This window comes from Argiope bruennichi, chromosome 9 (assembly GCF_947563725.1).
Source record: "Argiope bruennichi chromosome 9, qqArgBrue1.1, whole genome shotgun sequence".
Classification (NCBI taxonomy): Eukaryota; Metazoa; Arthropoda; class Arachnida; order Araneae; family Araneidae; genus Argiope; species Argiope bruennichi.
Genome location: NC_079159.1, coordinates 7,835,998 through 7,851,327, shown reverse-complemented (window position 1 = coordinate 7,851,327; position 15,330 = coordinate 7,835,998). Strand labels below are relative to the sequence as shown.

General features: G+C 28.1%; 1 protein-coding gene across 2 annotated transcripts; it reads right to left on the bottom strand.

The window, feature by feature from the left end:
• Positions 1-3,139: 3,139 nt before the first annotated feature.
• LOC129984450 (uncharacterized) lies at positions 3,140-14,340 on the bottom strand. 2 transcript variants are annotated; one of them, XM_056094336.1, is made up of 3 exons: positions 14,183-14,255; positions 8,126-8,172; positions 3,140-3,764 (listed from the first exon to the last, which is right to left on the bottom strand). In XM_056094336.1, exons 2-3 carry the CDS (start codon positions 8,156-8,158, stop codon positions 3,201-3,203), a joined length of 597 nt encoding a protein of 198 aa, XP_055950311.1. In that variant the 5' UTR covers positions 8,159-8,172; positions 14,183-14,255; the 3' UTR covers positions 3,140-3,200. The 2 variants fall into 2 exon arrangements, with proteins under 2 accessions (XP_055950311.1, XP_055950312.1); XM_056094337.1 differs by lacking the exon at positions 8,126-8,172 and having other exon boundaries at positions 14,183-14,340.
• Between the last annotated feature and the right edge of the window lie 990 nt (positions 14,341-15,330).

The window sequence follows — 15,330 nt, the reverse complement described above, 5'->3', positions numbered from 1 at the left end:
CTGCAAAGAAGCTTGCATATTGGATATATGGAACGAAATTCTTGAAGCGTACCATATAACACCTGCTAGACTTAGAGGAATCAAAGTAACAGGTGGTAGACAATCCCAAAACAACGCTGTAAATATGATGTCATTTGATAATGCGATGTAGGTAGCAAGAGCTTTGTACATATTCAGTATTTGGGAACAAAGTAGCAAGAATGATACTGAAGATAGCTCATTTTCTACATTTTGTAATAACTGTAAAAGTAGATAGTGAATGTTCATCAGTTTGGATATTTCATCTGGGTGAAAAATTTTGCGATGCATGTCTCGAAATTCGTAACTCAACCTGCCTGAGACATCACTGAACATGTAATAGACAACGCAGCAAAGAGCTGACACCAAGCAAGGAATGAAATACATTGTAATGAAAGCCAAAAGAGTTGCAATGGTTCTTGTCAAAAGGCAGGAAATGGTTCCTTCTTCGAGTGGTAAAAAGAATGTGTAGTACATCCTGTAAGGAGGAGGTGTGTGTTTTAAGACAATTGCACTACCTGATGCAGTCAGTAGAGTAATAAGTGCGCTAATAATCAAGTATGCGTTTACGACATTGCCAATATCCTTCTTCTTTTTCTGGAAAATGGGACTTATCTCATCACATTTATAAAGCAGATTTCTAATGGTAATCTTTCTTTTGTAGATAGCAAGCCATAAAGCTAAAGTTAAAAGATTTATGCCATAATATGTGAAAATTACTTCAGGATGCACTTCACCCATGATAGCTACAGCAGCAGAGCCTAATACCATGTAAATCAAATAAGAACACATTGTAAAAGGAAATATTCTTTGGATTTGTTTGATACATTTTTTCATATTATTATTTTCTTTCCTAAATCTAAACTTTTCTTTCCTTTTCCATACATCTATATTTGTTATTTTCAAAACCGACCAAAGATATCGATATGGACGGCATGTAACAGGAACCGGTTTCTTTTCAGAAAACATTAGCGGGATGTTATCTTTTTTCTCTTTTCTCATGAATTAAACTTGGAAAAAAACTTTTTATAATAATTGAACCGAATATTAAAGTTCTTCCAACCAAAAGTATAATAGTTACCGAATATATAATTCTAACCAACGGTCTAGAAATACCGTTTATGCGTTAAACGGTTTATTAAACAACTGCAATTTTCAAAGCTCTGTACCATGAAATAACCCTGCAATTGAAAGTATTTTTCAAATATTACGCATTTTTCAATTTATTTAAAATGGTATCGATCTAAAATGGTCATTAACTCAATATCGCAAAAAGTAATAACATTCAGTTTTCGTATATTATAAATTTAATGTATGATGATAATTTCTTTTCTTTTATGATGTTGATGCTTTCATGGTAATTTTATTTCTATTTCATGCATTACTATTCTATTGTTGCACTTCTGAAATGCTATTCTAATATTCTATTGTTGGACAAAAATTTGTGTCCAAAATTTTTGACTGAAAACGAACATCGAAAGCATAATGACTTGTATTGAGTTTAATGCTTTTTTATTGCGATAATCATTTTTGGGGGAGGGGGGATTATGAATAAGTTAATTTGGTAAATTGTTGTGTAAATGAAATATATTCTAGAAAATTAATAGGTTTACTCCAAAATAATAAAATCAAATTGTCAGAACTTTAGAGATAAAAGAAAGACAGAATGAGCAGTATATTTCTCTCTTATAATTATGGCAATTGTACTCTAAGTTCAAAAATTCTCTAAGTTCAAATGTTCTTGGTTATCTGTTCTCTAATTTCAAAGTTGGTTTTCTCATTTAATTCTATTAATGTAATCTAAAATTGAATTTAGATGACTGAAGTATACTTAAGTTAAACTTCCTTGTAAATCCGGAGAGATATGGGAAACAGTTTTTCCCAAATACTAGATCTTGATTCAGGCAAAATTTTTAGATTAGCAACTGAGAATTGTTATTTTACGTCTTAATCCTTTGAGGTACAAAAGATAAAACTACTGAATTTCAGGTGGAATTTTTTAATTTGATTAAATTAAAACAAATACAAAATAAGGAAAATGAAAATGATAATCTATTAATTTTTTTCGTACATTTTCATACAAACTAGAGGAGTGGCTTAGTTTGAAGTAATTGTGGCAAATCTTAGCGACCTACATGGTTGGAAAAAAAATAAAGGTGGATTTATTCGGGGTGGATTTATTTTTCACCTATTGTGGTATACAACAAGTGGACTCAAATGAAGCCCACTATACCTCAAAGGGTTAATTAAAATAACTACCAGCAGTAATAATTGTTCCAGGAATTACAAGTATTTCCCATTAGCCCTTTATTTTCGGAAGTCTTTTAGCATCCATTTTTCAAATTTATTTTTGGACTTTAGTTAAGTTTTGGTACAGAATAAACCCAGAAAGAAGAAAGCAATAAAGGGTACCCCCGTCAGAAATTAAAGAGTTGATGAAATCGTGAATTTTCTTTTATTAGAACTGTTCTTCTAGGGTGTTCAAAGATTGGTCTAAATCGGTTATATTAAAATAACCCTTAACTCTATTTCTAACGCATAGAATACTTCAAAATATTTTGTTATGAAAACATAATTAAATCACAAACACGGCAACAAAAACTATGTTTGAACCTGAAGACTTTTAACGAAAATTCAAATTCTTAAAACTTTATAAAATTGAAACACAAATACTGTTTATGAAGTTTTTACTGTCTATTTCAGATTCAGAGCAAAGCCGAATATTTTTCAATGGTTTTATTTATTACGAGCCCTAAAGACGTGACATTTTAGGAAATTTTCTAATATATTACCATGGAGAAGTGATCACACATTTACAACAATCATTTATATCAGTTTTGTTTCGAATTGACATATATATGAGAAAAAAATTTATAAAAAAATTAAGCAGTTTCTATCGGAAAATAATTGAAACCATACACCATCTTGCGCAAGATTGCTTTCTATTTATTTTGTCATATCCAAAATTATAAATAGAAAAAAGTATTCAATATTCATTTCATAATTCACTATACATATTCTTAAAAATTAAAAAATCTGTGGAACAAAACAATTCTTACTTCACGATTACCTTAGAAAAACTGTTAATGAAACTAATTATACTGTGCAGAAAAAAAAAGAGAAAAAGTAATATAGTATTTATTCATAGCCATTATATATATTCCACAAAGGTAAGAATATTTTTACAGTCTTAATATATTGGTAAGATCAATTCCATTTTTAACAACTGTATGGAAATTGTCTCGATACACGCGCAGCTCCTCGGTTTTATCTTCATTGAGAACTTTTCTATTTTTTCCAAATTCATGAGCATCTTCTTCAACTTTCCTAATGCTTGTTCTCTTGTTTATGACTAACCACTTGTTGCTCGAATCCACTCGACGTGAATCAGACTCTGACTTGGCATTTATTAGACTACTGTGATCTTCCACAATCATGATGACTGGCCATGAAATCGAATCGTCATTTGCGGCGGGACTTTTTGTGGTGTCATCATCACCTGTCATAGAACCTTCTGTTGAGACATCTTCATTTTCATTAGAATCACTTGCGGTGTCATCATCTAGGGAAGAATCTGTTGCGATGTCATTCATTTTAGTTGTTGGAGTCATGTCAGTAACAGTAGTTTGTGTTGCTCCATTTTGACCTTCGTCGACCAGAGAGAAAAGGGAAAAACAATAAACAGCAGGAACTATCAGAAGGATTACCAGCAACAGGATGAGAAGTTTTGATCTAGAGTTGTACATCTGGAAAGAAAAAAAGAAAATAAATAAAAATTGAAATCGGCTATAGCAAATTTCAAGTTATCATGTGAGAATATTACTTTTTTAAGTCACGTAATATCAATCCGACAGAAAAAATCATGTTTTTAGCAATTATCAACATTTAGAAAAGCGATGTTTTTTGACATTTTAAAATCAATCGAGTTCTAATTTCTTTTTTTCTCGAGAGCAGAATTTTTTTCGTGAAAAACCAATTTAAAACAGTTTTAAGCAATCACGAGATTATCAGATTACACATGCGTCAATGTTTAAAAAACGAATTTTTTTTTTTTTTTCATCTCAAAATCGTTTAAAACTTTATTTCAAAACCTTTTTTTTTTTTTCTTTCGAAAATTTGGTTTAAACTTGTTTAGAATGATCATGTGACTATTATATTGCGCAATCCCCAACTTTCAGAAAACTATTTTTTTTTTTTTTAATTTCAAAATTTTTCGAGCTTCAAAACTTTTTTTTGCACGCTAGAAAAATGGAAAATCTATATATATATATATATATATATATATATATATATATATATATAATTTTTGATACACTGTGTTCATTCCTATTTTCTACCATGTGCTTTTTCGAACGTTAAAGTCTTTCGATACAGTCCAGACGGGAGAATCAGGTATATGGCAGATATTCACGCCAAGCTGTAACTTTTTGTTGGCGATAAGTCGCCAAATGTGACAACTTCTTTATTAATCTAACAGCGAAAAATTGATGCCACAAAAACGATAAATCGTCAATTTTCTGTCCGTGAATTTTGTGTCTTCAAAAACCTCAAACCAAAACAACATTATGTTCTCACATGATAATAAAACATTACATCTCGAAAAAAATCGGTGTGCCACAAATTATGTTTTATATGACAATAGACGACAATATCAATTCAGATGTCCTCATAATCACATGACAAACTTCACCTATCTTATATCAACTAACTGTCTTACATTGTGCCATAACAGCAAGACGGATTTTTCTTTTCAAAATGAGAATACATTTCAAAATTAATTGAATTTAATTCATATGAAGTCAAAGAATCTTAATAAATGTCAATGCGTGTATCACTTACTTCTCATTGCACATTCTCCTATTCTGTGATTCTTTTTTCTCCAGCAAGAAACAGAATGAATATTAAATTAAAATTGATACGATGCGTTTTATGTGTATGTCATAAGCAGGAAATGAGTCCTTTGTAAAGGGTGTCCCAAAATTAAACACAACATTTAAATTTGCCACATTCGTGCAACCCTATTAAAAAAACAATTTGGCAGCTGATAGTTTAGGGTTAGTAAAAATGTAACGTTACACTATAGAGCAATGTATTAACGCAAGATTTGAATTAAATAAAAAAAAAATGTTTTTTTTTCTTTAAATTGTTAAATTTTTATTGAATTATAAAGTACACGTGATAGGGTTATGTATGGAATAACACATAGAGCAAATGACCTTCACGGCTTTGACGGCACATACGCACTCTTTAGCCGAAATTTTCCGTGAACCTTTTGCAAAATGGTTCACGGAAAATGGCTGAATTTCATTGATGTAACATTCCTTCTTCCATGCAAGTGTGCTTGTGGGCTTGATGGCATAGATCTTTGACTTTAAATAACTCTATAAAAACTAATCCAATGGTGTTAAATCACACGATCTAGGGGGGAAATTCTCAAATTTTCGAACTGTAGCAGCCAGACTTTCATTATTTTTAAAATATTGTTCAACAATGAAAGCACGTTGTTCTATCGTGTAACGCTCCGCTTTTTACTAACCCTAAACTATCAGCTGCCAAGTGGTTTTTTAAGAAGGTTGCCAACATCTTACTGGACAAATGATGGCAAATTCAAATTTTACGTTAATTTTGAGACACTCTTTACATTATATAGTATATTAGCATTTTAACAGAATATTGAAAAATCGCCTCGACTAATCTTCAGTAAACTCAATTTAATTTATTTTAAAAGCATAGTTCATGTTTAACAAGAGATACTTAATATAACATATTTTATTAAATTACAGCCCGTAAAGATAGGATAAATTATTATTTTTCCTTCCAGTTCAAGTAACGTAATAAGCCTTATAAAACTTACATTTTCTCCAAAATTCGTGATGAACAATGTTATTATAATAATGCAGTAAAACAAATAAAATCATATATAATTTTCTTAAAATATTTTATGTATTTTATCATTTAAAAAAACAGTCATATATGTTTTTGCACTCACACTTCTCTACATATATTAAAAACTCACATGAGTACAACATCAAAATACAATAACTATAGCTGAAATAAAAATGTTATGTTAGTTAGATTATTGCTTTTCTTTTTGAATTATTGTTAAATTTTTCAGTTAGAAACATGTACATTTATCCCTAATAAAATAAATTTGGCAGAAGACGGTAGATATTTTATAAAAGAATTAAAACTGTTCGTGATTGTTTATTTAGGAATATTAGGGATCACAATATTACATTCCAAGTAGTGCAACTGAAACTAGTTTCTACCTGAAACAGTAAGTAAAGTGAAAAATGATCATCTGTAGTACAAAGAGTTTGGAATAATAGCTTTATTTTATTCACAGAATATATATCGTTTTGATTTATAATTTGTGAAAGGTTGTTAACCTGAATTCGTCTTCTAACAGTTCGCTTAAATCTTACAATTGCAAAAATTTATTAACTAAATGTAATGGGTAAGATGGTTTCTGATTTTATTTTTTTATAGATTTGTTAATTTTACATCTGAAAGTATGAAATAGTTAAGAAAAAAAATTATTTTTAAAGAATATTTCCACAAAGTATTCATAAAGTAGCTTAGATATGATACATCTATTTAATTAAAAAATATTAAAGATTATTTTTTTGTAAAAATGCTTTTAAAAAATATTAAACGACTTCAGAATCATTAATAGGAATTTGATGAAGGTAAAGATAAACCCTCCATAAATATAATTGATTTGCTTTCTTTTGAAAAGAAAAAAGAATCTGCATTTTAGATGCAAAATCAATGCTCTAAATTTCATTTGTCTAGCTGTTTACGTTTTATATCGATCATGTTCACTTGTATTCGGGCATCCTGGGAGACGTATTTGATCTTTAAGGATTATGTTTGATCATTTGATAGAAATCTAAAAATTTTGTGTAAACGCCATGTACCAAATTTCAAACATTTAGCTCAAAACGTTTTTGAGCAGATATAATTCGAAAAATGGGTTTTTCGAATTCAGAGAGGTCTAAAACTTAGAACTTTCATGAAAATCTTGATTTTTTTTTTTTCGATTATAATTTGTTCTCTTTTTATATTTCGTACATGAAAAACTGGGAAAAAAAAGACTTCACGCCTTTTACTGTACCACTCTTTCATCTTTTTTCATGGATTAAAAATGATTTTGGTTGTTAAATTCTTAAGATTCTCATTACCATAATAAAATAATAAAAATTTCGCTAATTATTTATACATGATAATAACTTCAAAATAAATATAATAATAAGTGCCTGTTAAAATATATATAAGCAATGTTATCACTTCTTGCTACAGAATCCAAAATTATTTATTTATCTAACTTCATTTTTCGCAGGTTATTTTATGATGCAAATTAGATTGTTACACCATAAATAATCGATTAAATAAAGACCAGTGGCATAGGAACTGAAATTCGCATCAGATATCAGTTCTGAAGGGTTGGCAAAAAAATTCTCGATTTCGTATTAAAGCAGCCTTGTATTATATAACGTAATATAATTTTCAAGAACCTTTAAAATCTCAGGTGAACGGTCTGAAGCTGTAATGATTTAATATTATTGTGTGGTGTGTGAGAAAAAAATGGGAGAAGGGAATCCAATCTCACTTAAGCATTCAGAATTCTTTTAACTTTATGTGTTTCTGTTGCAACGCATTAGAAGTGTTTTTTTTTTTTTAAGCCAAAACTGAAACTAAAACATTTTGTATTTTAGCGGACATGAGAGCGACAAGTTAAAATTTGGCGCCATCAATCCTTGCGACTCCACTAATAAAGGTACCACTTTGTGTCTCCTATCAGTAGTATATTTATCAATGAATGGTACAAGTTAAGTAGGAAAGATGATGATAAACGATGACGATAACGATTAGCATCAAGACGATGTTCTTGATGCGAATTCAACCTCAATTACGACGATTTTTCAACTATTGTTAAAATTTTGTTTCAAAAATATTTAAGGCAAATAGCTCAGCTCATTTAGTTTTTAAATTTCTTATTTTTAATGCCCACCTTATTTAACAATAATTTTAAATATATTTTTTTTTAATTTTAAAGAAAACTTAACCAGAAAAAACCAGTTTTACTGTACAAAATTTAACTTACCGCGTGTTTTACACCCCAATATTTTGTAAACATCTCTTATAGTCTTTCTAAATAAAAAAAAAAAGCATACACTAGTTACAAGAGAACAAGTAAAAAAAATCATTTTTTGATTTTCAAAAATTGAGGAAGCTTTCTATTGGAGAGGTTCGATAATGATGACGGACCTTTTTTTGTTTTTTAAAGATTTTATTGTTTCTCCGCTTTCGGGAGTTGGTTTGAGCCTTGCCTTTCGGCGTGCTGCTTCGTCGATGATGTTACAAAGACTGATGGTTTTTTACATATACCGCTAGAGGGCATTACAAGTGAGAGGCGGAGCAACATGCTTACGTAACATCTATGATGTAGTCCCATGTCAAATTTTGGTTTTAAAGAAATACAAAATACATACATAATTTTCTTCATTATACATTGAAGCATTAACAGCTCATGTATGGGACTATGAAAATAGATATCTGAGCATTAGTAGCGTTCACAATCTTGTTCAGTATTTATGGTATTCATACTCGGGGTGAGGAGAAACAACTTTATTACGGAATATAAGAAAAAGTTTCCGAGAAATTATTTCCGCTCGTTTCATAACTGATAAATTTATTTTAATGTTTCATTTTAATTAAATAAATAAATTAATGATTTATTTTACTTCGATTTTTTTTAGTAATTTTATGAAAATATACATATGGTTTTATTTATTTATTATCATGTACATGTGATAAATAAAATGACTAAAGCAATTAAATTTTTGAAATATTAACCATTAAATAACTATTATTTATTGTTTTCCTTACTTACAAATAAAAGCATTTAATTATTATGATTGATTATAAGTAATTAATAAAATTCAAACAAACAAAACATTAAAAATTATTATTTCACGTGCCTTGAAAAATGAAATTTAACAAAAACATTTAAAGTATGTGACTATGTCCAGAATTAATTTTTTAAAAAAACTGATTACAAAAACTTATATTTTTAAAATTTTACACAAAATAGATTGAACATCTATGAAAAAAAATATGCCAGTCTGAAGGTAAAGCCTTTATGAAAATTAGAAAAAATATGGGCTTCTTTGTTAAAAAGAAATATAAAGAAAATATTTTCTGGTGTAGAAGTTTATAAAAGGAATTTCATTATATTACCCATTTCCTAAACTTAAAAATAAACTTTATTTCTATCCAAAATTTATGTATAGAGTTTCGAATAATAAATAATAAGAAATTTTCCATTTCTGTCGCACAGCAAAGAATTAAAACAATTCTTTTGTTCTAACTGAAAGAATTCAATGACTTTTCTGCAGTTCAGCAACTGCAGAACATGATGCGAAATCATATGAACAAATCCTATTCACTATATATATATTATATATATATTATTATCCTATATATATATTATATATATGAATTTTTTTTTCTTTGCATAAAAATTTTATTAAAACCAGAATTTTAGAAAACAGTATTTAAAGATGTAAAATAGCATTAAAGGATAGATTGTGCAGATATAAGAAATCCTTGGAATCAAAATATGAATGGGGACACAATCTATTTTAATCTCAAAGTAGATTAAAATAGATTAAATTAAATTAATATAATTAATATTAATTAAATTAAGCAGAAATTAAGGAAATTGAATTTTATATATATATATATATATATATATATATATATATATATATATATATATATATCATGTTTTTATCAAAAATCTATTTCTCAACCTAATCCTCCCTAAATAATTGATATTTCAATACATTATAAAAAAATAATTAACTGCAATAAATTATTTTATATATTCAATGTAAACATACTTTGTAGTCCTAATATTTTATAATTCACATAATTTGCGTTTTTGCTGATTTATTTATTTTGCAAACAGCCAATAGCATTTATTAGAAAAGATGTCTGCATCCCCTCTCAGCCCAGTGACGCAAAGCAGCTGCCTAGTCAAAGTTCCGCCACTATTTTCAGGCCTTCTTTTACAAAGATATTAAAAAATACTATTATTTATTAACACTATATTCAGAGTCCTTCAATCAATTTTTGTAAATCTTTCAGTATAAAAGAAAATAAATGACCAAAACCACATTCTCCCACTTTTTTTAATTTAACGGAATTAAAATTCGTTGCATTGGCCTGATGTTTATTTTGGAATGTCATTAAATCAATCCTCAAAAACAATTTTATTCATAGTCGATGTTTATCGAATATCAACGGCGTTATAAAGACTTATGAACACTGAATTCTAATTAAATTATTGTAAAGTACATCATAGTTGTTAAAAACTATTTACTTCTATTGTTTTAGGCGATATTTCATCGAATATTAACAATGTTATAAAGATACTTGTTATCACATCACTGAAATGAACATTATTGGTTTGGACATGATGGTTAGGAAAGGCGATGTAGTGATGCGAATGACGTAACAAATAAGTTTCGCTACAAGTACACTCTTTCATTTATTTTTTTTTTTTCATTCACTTATTTATTTTCCAGTTTCAGATCTTGATACAATTTTTATGACGGAAATGAGTAAGAATAAGTAAAGAATATGTAACGAGGCACCGATTTAGGAACTTATTCTGCTTATTTTTAACATTATTGAAAAAAAAATAAAGTAAAGAAAAGAAAAGTGAGATGACAAAGAAGAAGTAAACCTACTTATTTATGAATACCGAAATGAAAAGAAAACCTTACCTTACTCGGAAAAATTTCTCACCACACCCCGAACAGCATGGTATTCGAAAAAGAAACGCGCAGTTTCAGAAACATGGGCATTCTCAACCGAAAGTGCACGCATTCCTCATTTGATTTATGATTCCGTCTGAATGGAGCTTCGTTCTCCTCATTTTTATTTGCGGTCCTCCATCTGAATATTTACTGCATCTTTAGAGGTGGAAAGATGTTTACCCATATCTCGATGGTGAGAATTCGTTGCTTGGAGTGTTTTTTCTTAAGATTTCGTGATATATCGTTTATGAATGAGATTATGAATGATTATCATATGTCTAATGCGATGCAAACGTTTTTTGAAAAAAGTTTTTATTAATGAGCCAAAAAGAAAAATGTTTTTCATATAATGATTATGAAAACATACTCTGCAAATTAAATTTTTAATCTCATTTGTAATATAGTTTAATTTTCAATGACGATTTAAGCACTTTTAAACAAAAAACAAACCATTATTCCAAGCACATAAAACAAACTATTATTCTTAATGGTTTTGTTTTCGAAAATTCACGCTTTTGCGATTTTGTTTTATCTACATTTTTAAATTTATATTTCAGCACATAAACAAAATCCTCTTTTTATTAATGTAACATGTTACCAGCTGTCTTTTTATTCTTCATTTATAATACAATAATAAAATCGTCGTTTTATAATGTTTCTTGTTAATAGCCGCCCTTGGCGGCCAGTTGGTCCAACGGAAACATTTTCAAAGCTTAATTTCATTCAAATCGCGTATGTATATCTTAATGTTCATGATTATCTGAAAAAGTATTTTTTTTAAGAATTAAACTGTGACAGACATTAAAGCCGTGTTATTTTAACAACCTTTTATTTGTTCTTTTCATTGGATATTAAACCATACCAAAAAACCATTACCATTAAACCATACCATTGAACCAAAGTGCTATTTAAAAAGTAATAATTGTCGCATAATTTGAAAAGACTAACTTTGAGAAGATAAAGTCCATAAAAAAATATTGTAACCAAAGCAATATATACGAAAATCTTGCTAAATCGAAAATGGGTCATTAAGGTATAAGATTACATTCAAAATTATTATTATTATTATTTTAGAAACGTTTGAAAAACATCTATGAAACCAAAATATATGAGTTAAATGGCAGATTTAAAAACAATTGAAAAAAAGGGCTTTTTTGAGTAAAAAGATGTATAAACAAAAATCTTCTAGTTTAGAGGACTAGAAAAATTCATTCAATACATTCAAAATTATTATCAAATGATTTGCTAACAAATAGAAAAGAATTGCAAGAAATATATTATCTAATTCCTGAACTAAAAAATAAGCTGTATTTCTATCCATTCTTTAAATACTGAGGTTGGACTGATAGATAACAGGAAATTTTCAATCTTTCTCACATTCTGAAGCACTAAAAACACTATAATATATTCCTAAATGAATCGATTGCTTTTTCTCTAGTTCAAGAACTGCAGAACATATTGAAGAATTACTATACCAAATTTGAATAAAAGGTATGCATTAGATTTTAATTTATGAAGTTTTTCGTACGAAAATTCTTCCAAAAATTATAATTCGAAAAAATAGCATCTAACGATGTAAAACGGCATTAAAATGTATGTCAATGCAAACATAAAAATCAGTGTAAATTCCCAAAAAATCGACTCGGAAACAAAACTCTAACGATTTTATAAAGAAACCTGCAAACATTAAGAATATTAAATTAAAAAAATTAGTAATTTTGCGAGAAAAATGGACTTTTTAGCGTAGTCACCAGCCTTAATCAGAATAAATGCATAGAAAATATACTATACAAAAAGTCATAAATGTTCGAGTTATAAAAAAGTCAGGTAAACAGGAAAAATAACAATACCAGAAAAGTATTATTATGTAACAAAATGAAAAATAAAAACCGTTCCCCTCAAAATAATGCGAAATGAAATAATGGTGATAAGCGATACTCCATGTATTTTAGAACTATTAAAATAGCTTAACTTAAATCCTAAATTTATAATTGCATGATATTTTCTTCCACCTAACAAGCTAGTTTTTCCGAATACAAAGTTGAAAGTTGAAACTATTTCGTAATTTAAATAAAGAATCCAATTCGGGATGCTATTCTTCGTTTAATGCTCCTATCACATGTGCATATAAGCATATCCTAATGAGAAAAAAAAATCTCAAGCTTTAGAATAGATTTTAAATTAACAGAAACTTAAATAATCCCTATATTTTTGAATAAAAAAATTAAAAAGCCTTTATTTAAATAAATCATTTTCTAGAGAAATTATTATTTCAAATACATCTTACTTTTTATTAAAAAATTCAAATTTTAGTATAAAAATTAGATATATGGTAGAATTTTAATTAGAGCATTTACTAACAATAAATAGAGTAAGAGAAAGTAACAATTTTAAAGCTACCAAAGGTAGTAGAGCTTTATTTTTAATATTGGCAGTTTTAATAAGCATCATATAACTAACAAATAAACAATGATATTAATAAATGAAGTTATAGAATTATAATCAAAAAATGAGGATAATTAAAGAAAACTAGTTTCAATTAAATAAATAAACAGTATGCTGAACTATGTACAATAATATGTACAATAATTGCACAATAAATCTTCAAACTAAACAATATATTTCTCATCTAATGCGTTCAAAATCTTTTCAAAAAAACAGAAAGAAATTTTTTATCGCATTTTTGAACAAAACACATTGTATCGCACGTTATGGAGTTGTGTTAAATACATTGTACATCGAATAAATGGAGCTTATTTATTCGCTTATTTTATTTCGCTTTATTTTATTCGCTTATTTTTCGCTTTTATTTCGCTTTTTTTTTCGCTTTATTTTATTTGTTTATTTTAAATCAGAAATATATATCCAATAAGCAATTTATTATATATAGAAAATTATGTGTATTAATTATATATAGAATTATTATATTGTTCATTCTACATATAATTATACATTAATTTAATAAATGATTTTAAATAATTGAAAAGTAAAAGCAACCTCTTGCTACTTTTCGATTTTCCTTCATTTCTGCCAAAATAAATTCAAAATACAGACGATATTTTAAAATCATAATCATAGAAAATGCTAAACTACAAAAAACTACAAAACTAGGAAACTACAAAAAAGTTGAATTAAAAACGAATTTTAATTAGAAACACGTAAATTAGCAGAATTTCACCACATTTTATTATTTTTAAATCTACTTTTATCATCGTGAGCAACAAAATCTTTTTATTTCATTTTCTTTTAATAAACAAAATTAAGAAGAAAAAAAAGTCACTTGCATAGAGCACGAAAAAATAGTTGAATGTTTTTATAAATACAAAAAAGCTTACCTTAAAATATTCAGTATACCATAAGCAAACTCTGAGTTCCAAAAATATGAAATTTATGAGGGCCTGGTATTTCGTTTCAACTTATAAAGCGCGTTTTCATCCAAAAATCGAAATCAACAGATACCTCGCCTTGAAAATATCTGTCTCATTTTCTGTAATGAGAAAAGGAAAAACTGCCTATTTACGTGTGGCCGATCAAGGCATTTAAAAAAATTTATAGGCAGACATAAAATATAACTATTGGGACAACAGCATTCATTTATACGGAAGCAGTTATTTTAAAATTGTTTGAATTTGCATTTTTATACGCAAATATCTTTATTCTGTAGAATGAAAAGAGCCTAGATTTACAATATTTCTTTTTATAAAAATATTTATCGGCTCATTTGTTGAATAAAAATTTGCTTTTTACTTTCTCGTATACGTAATGTAGAGAAAGTGGAGTGATTGTCAGAAAATTCAACTCCAGATTTTGGCGAGATGTTTGTTCGAGATCCATGTTTCGACCCCCTCCCCCCCCCCCTCCCTTTAGTTCTAAAAACATATTTTTGAAAAATTTCTCTCTGTCTGTGACAAAGATAACTCAAAAACTTTTGATCCAGACTGATGAAATGTGGTACACGGTCTTTACACCAAATTTGCAGATTTCCATCAAATTATAAGTAAAATCTGTTCAGAGAAAGTCCGTCTGTCCTGTTGTTAGAGTATAAATGAGCACGATAATTACAAAACAAAGAGAGCAAGATACATAAAATTCGATACAGAGACTTAACGTCTATAGTGTAGACATCTGTCAAAGTTTGAGCCAAATCCAACAATGGATTGACGGTCTATCGGTCTATACTTTCAGAATCATGAAAATGCGATCATTCAATCTTAACACGATGATTTAAATATATCAAATTTGGTATAGGATTTAGTGACTACTCTATTTGATATACAGTCTTCACACCAAATTTGCAGATTTCTGTCAAATTGTGAGTAAATTCTGTTCAGTGAAAGTCCGTCTGTCCTGTTGTTCGAGTATAAATGAGCACGATAATTACAAAACAAAGAGAGCAAGATACATAAAATTCGATACAGAGATTTAACGTCTATAGTGTAGACATCTGTCAAAGTTTGAGCCAAATCCAACAATGGATTGACTG

What these genes read in the sequence shown, in the direction of transcription:
- LOC129984450 (XM_056094336.1), bottom strand. Translation starts at nt 8,158, where the DNA reads ATGTTTACAAAATATTGGGGTGTAAAACACGCG. An exon ending in ATTGGGGTGTAAAACACGCG is followed by an intron (nt 3,765 to 8,125) that starts GTAAGTTAAATT and finishes TTTTCTTTCCAG; the next exon opens with ATGTACAACTCTAGATCAAA.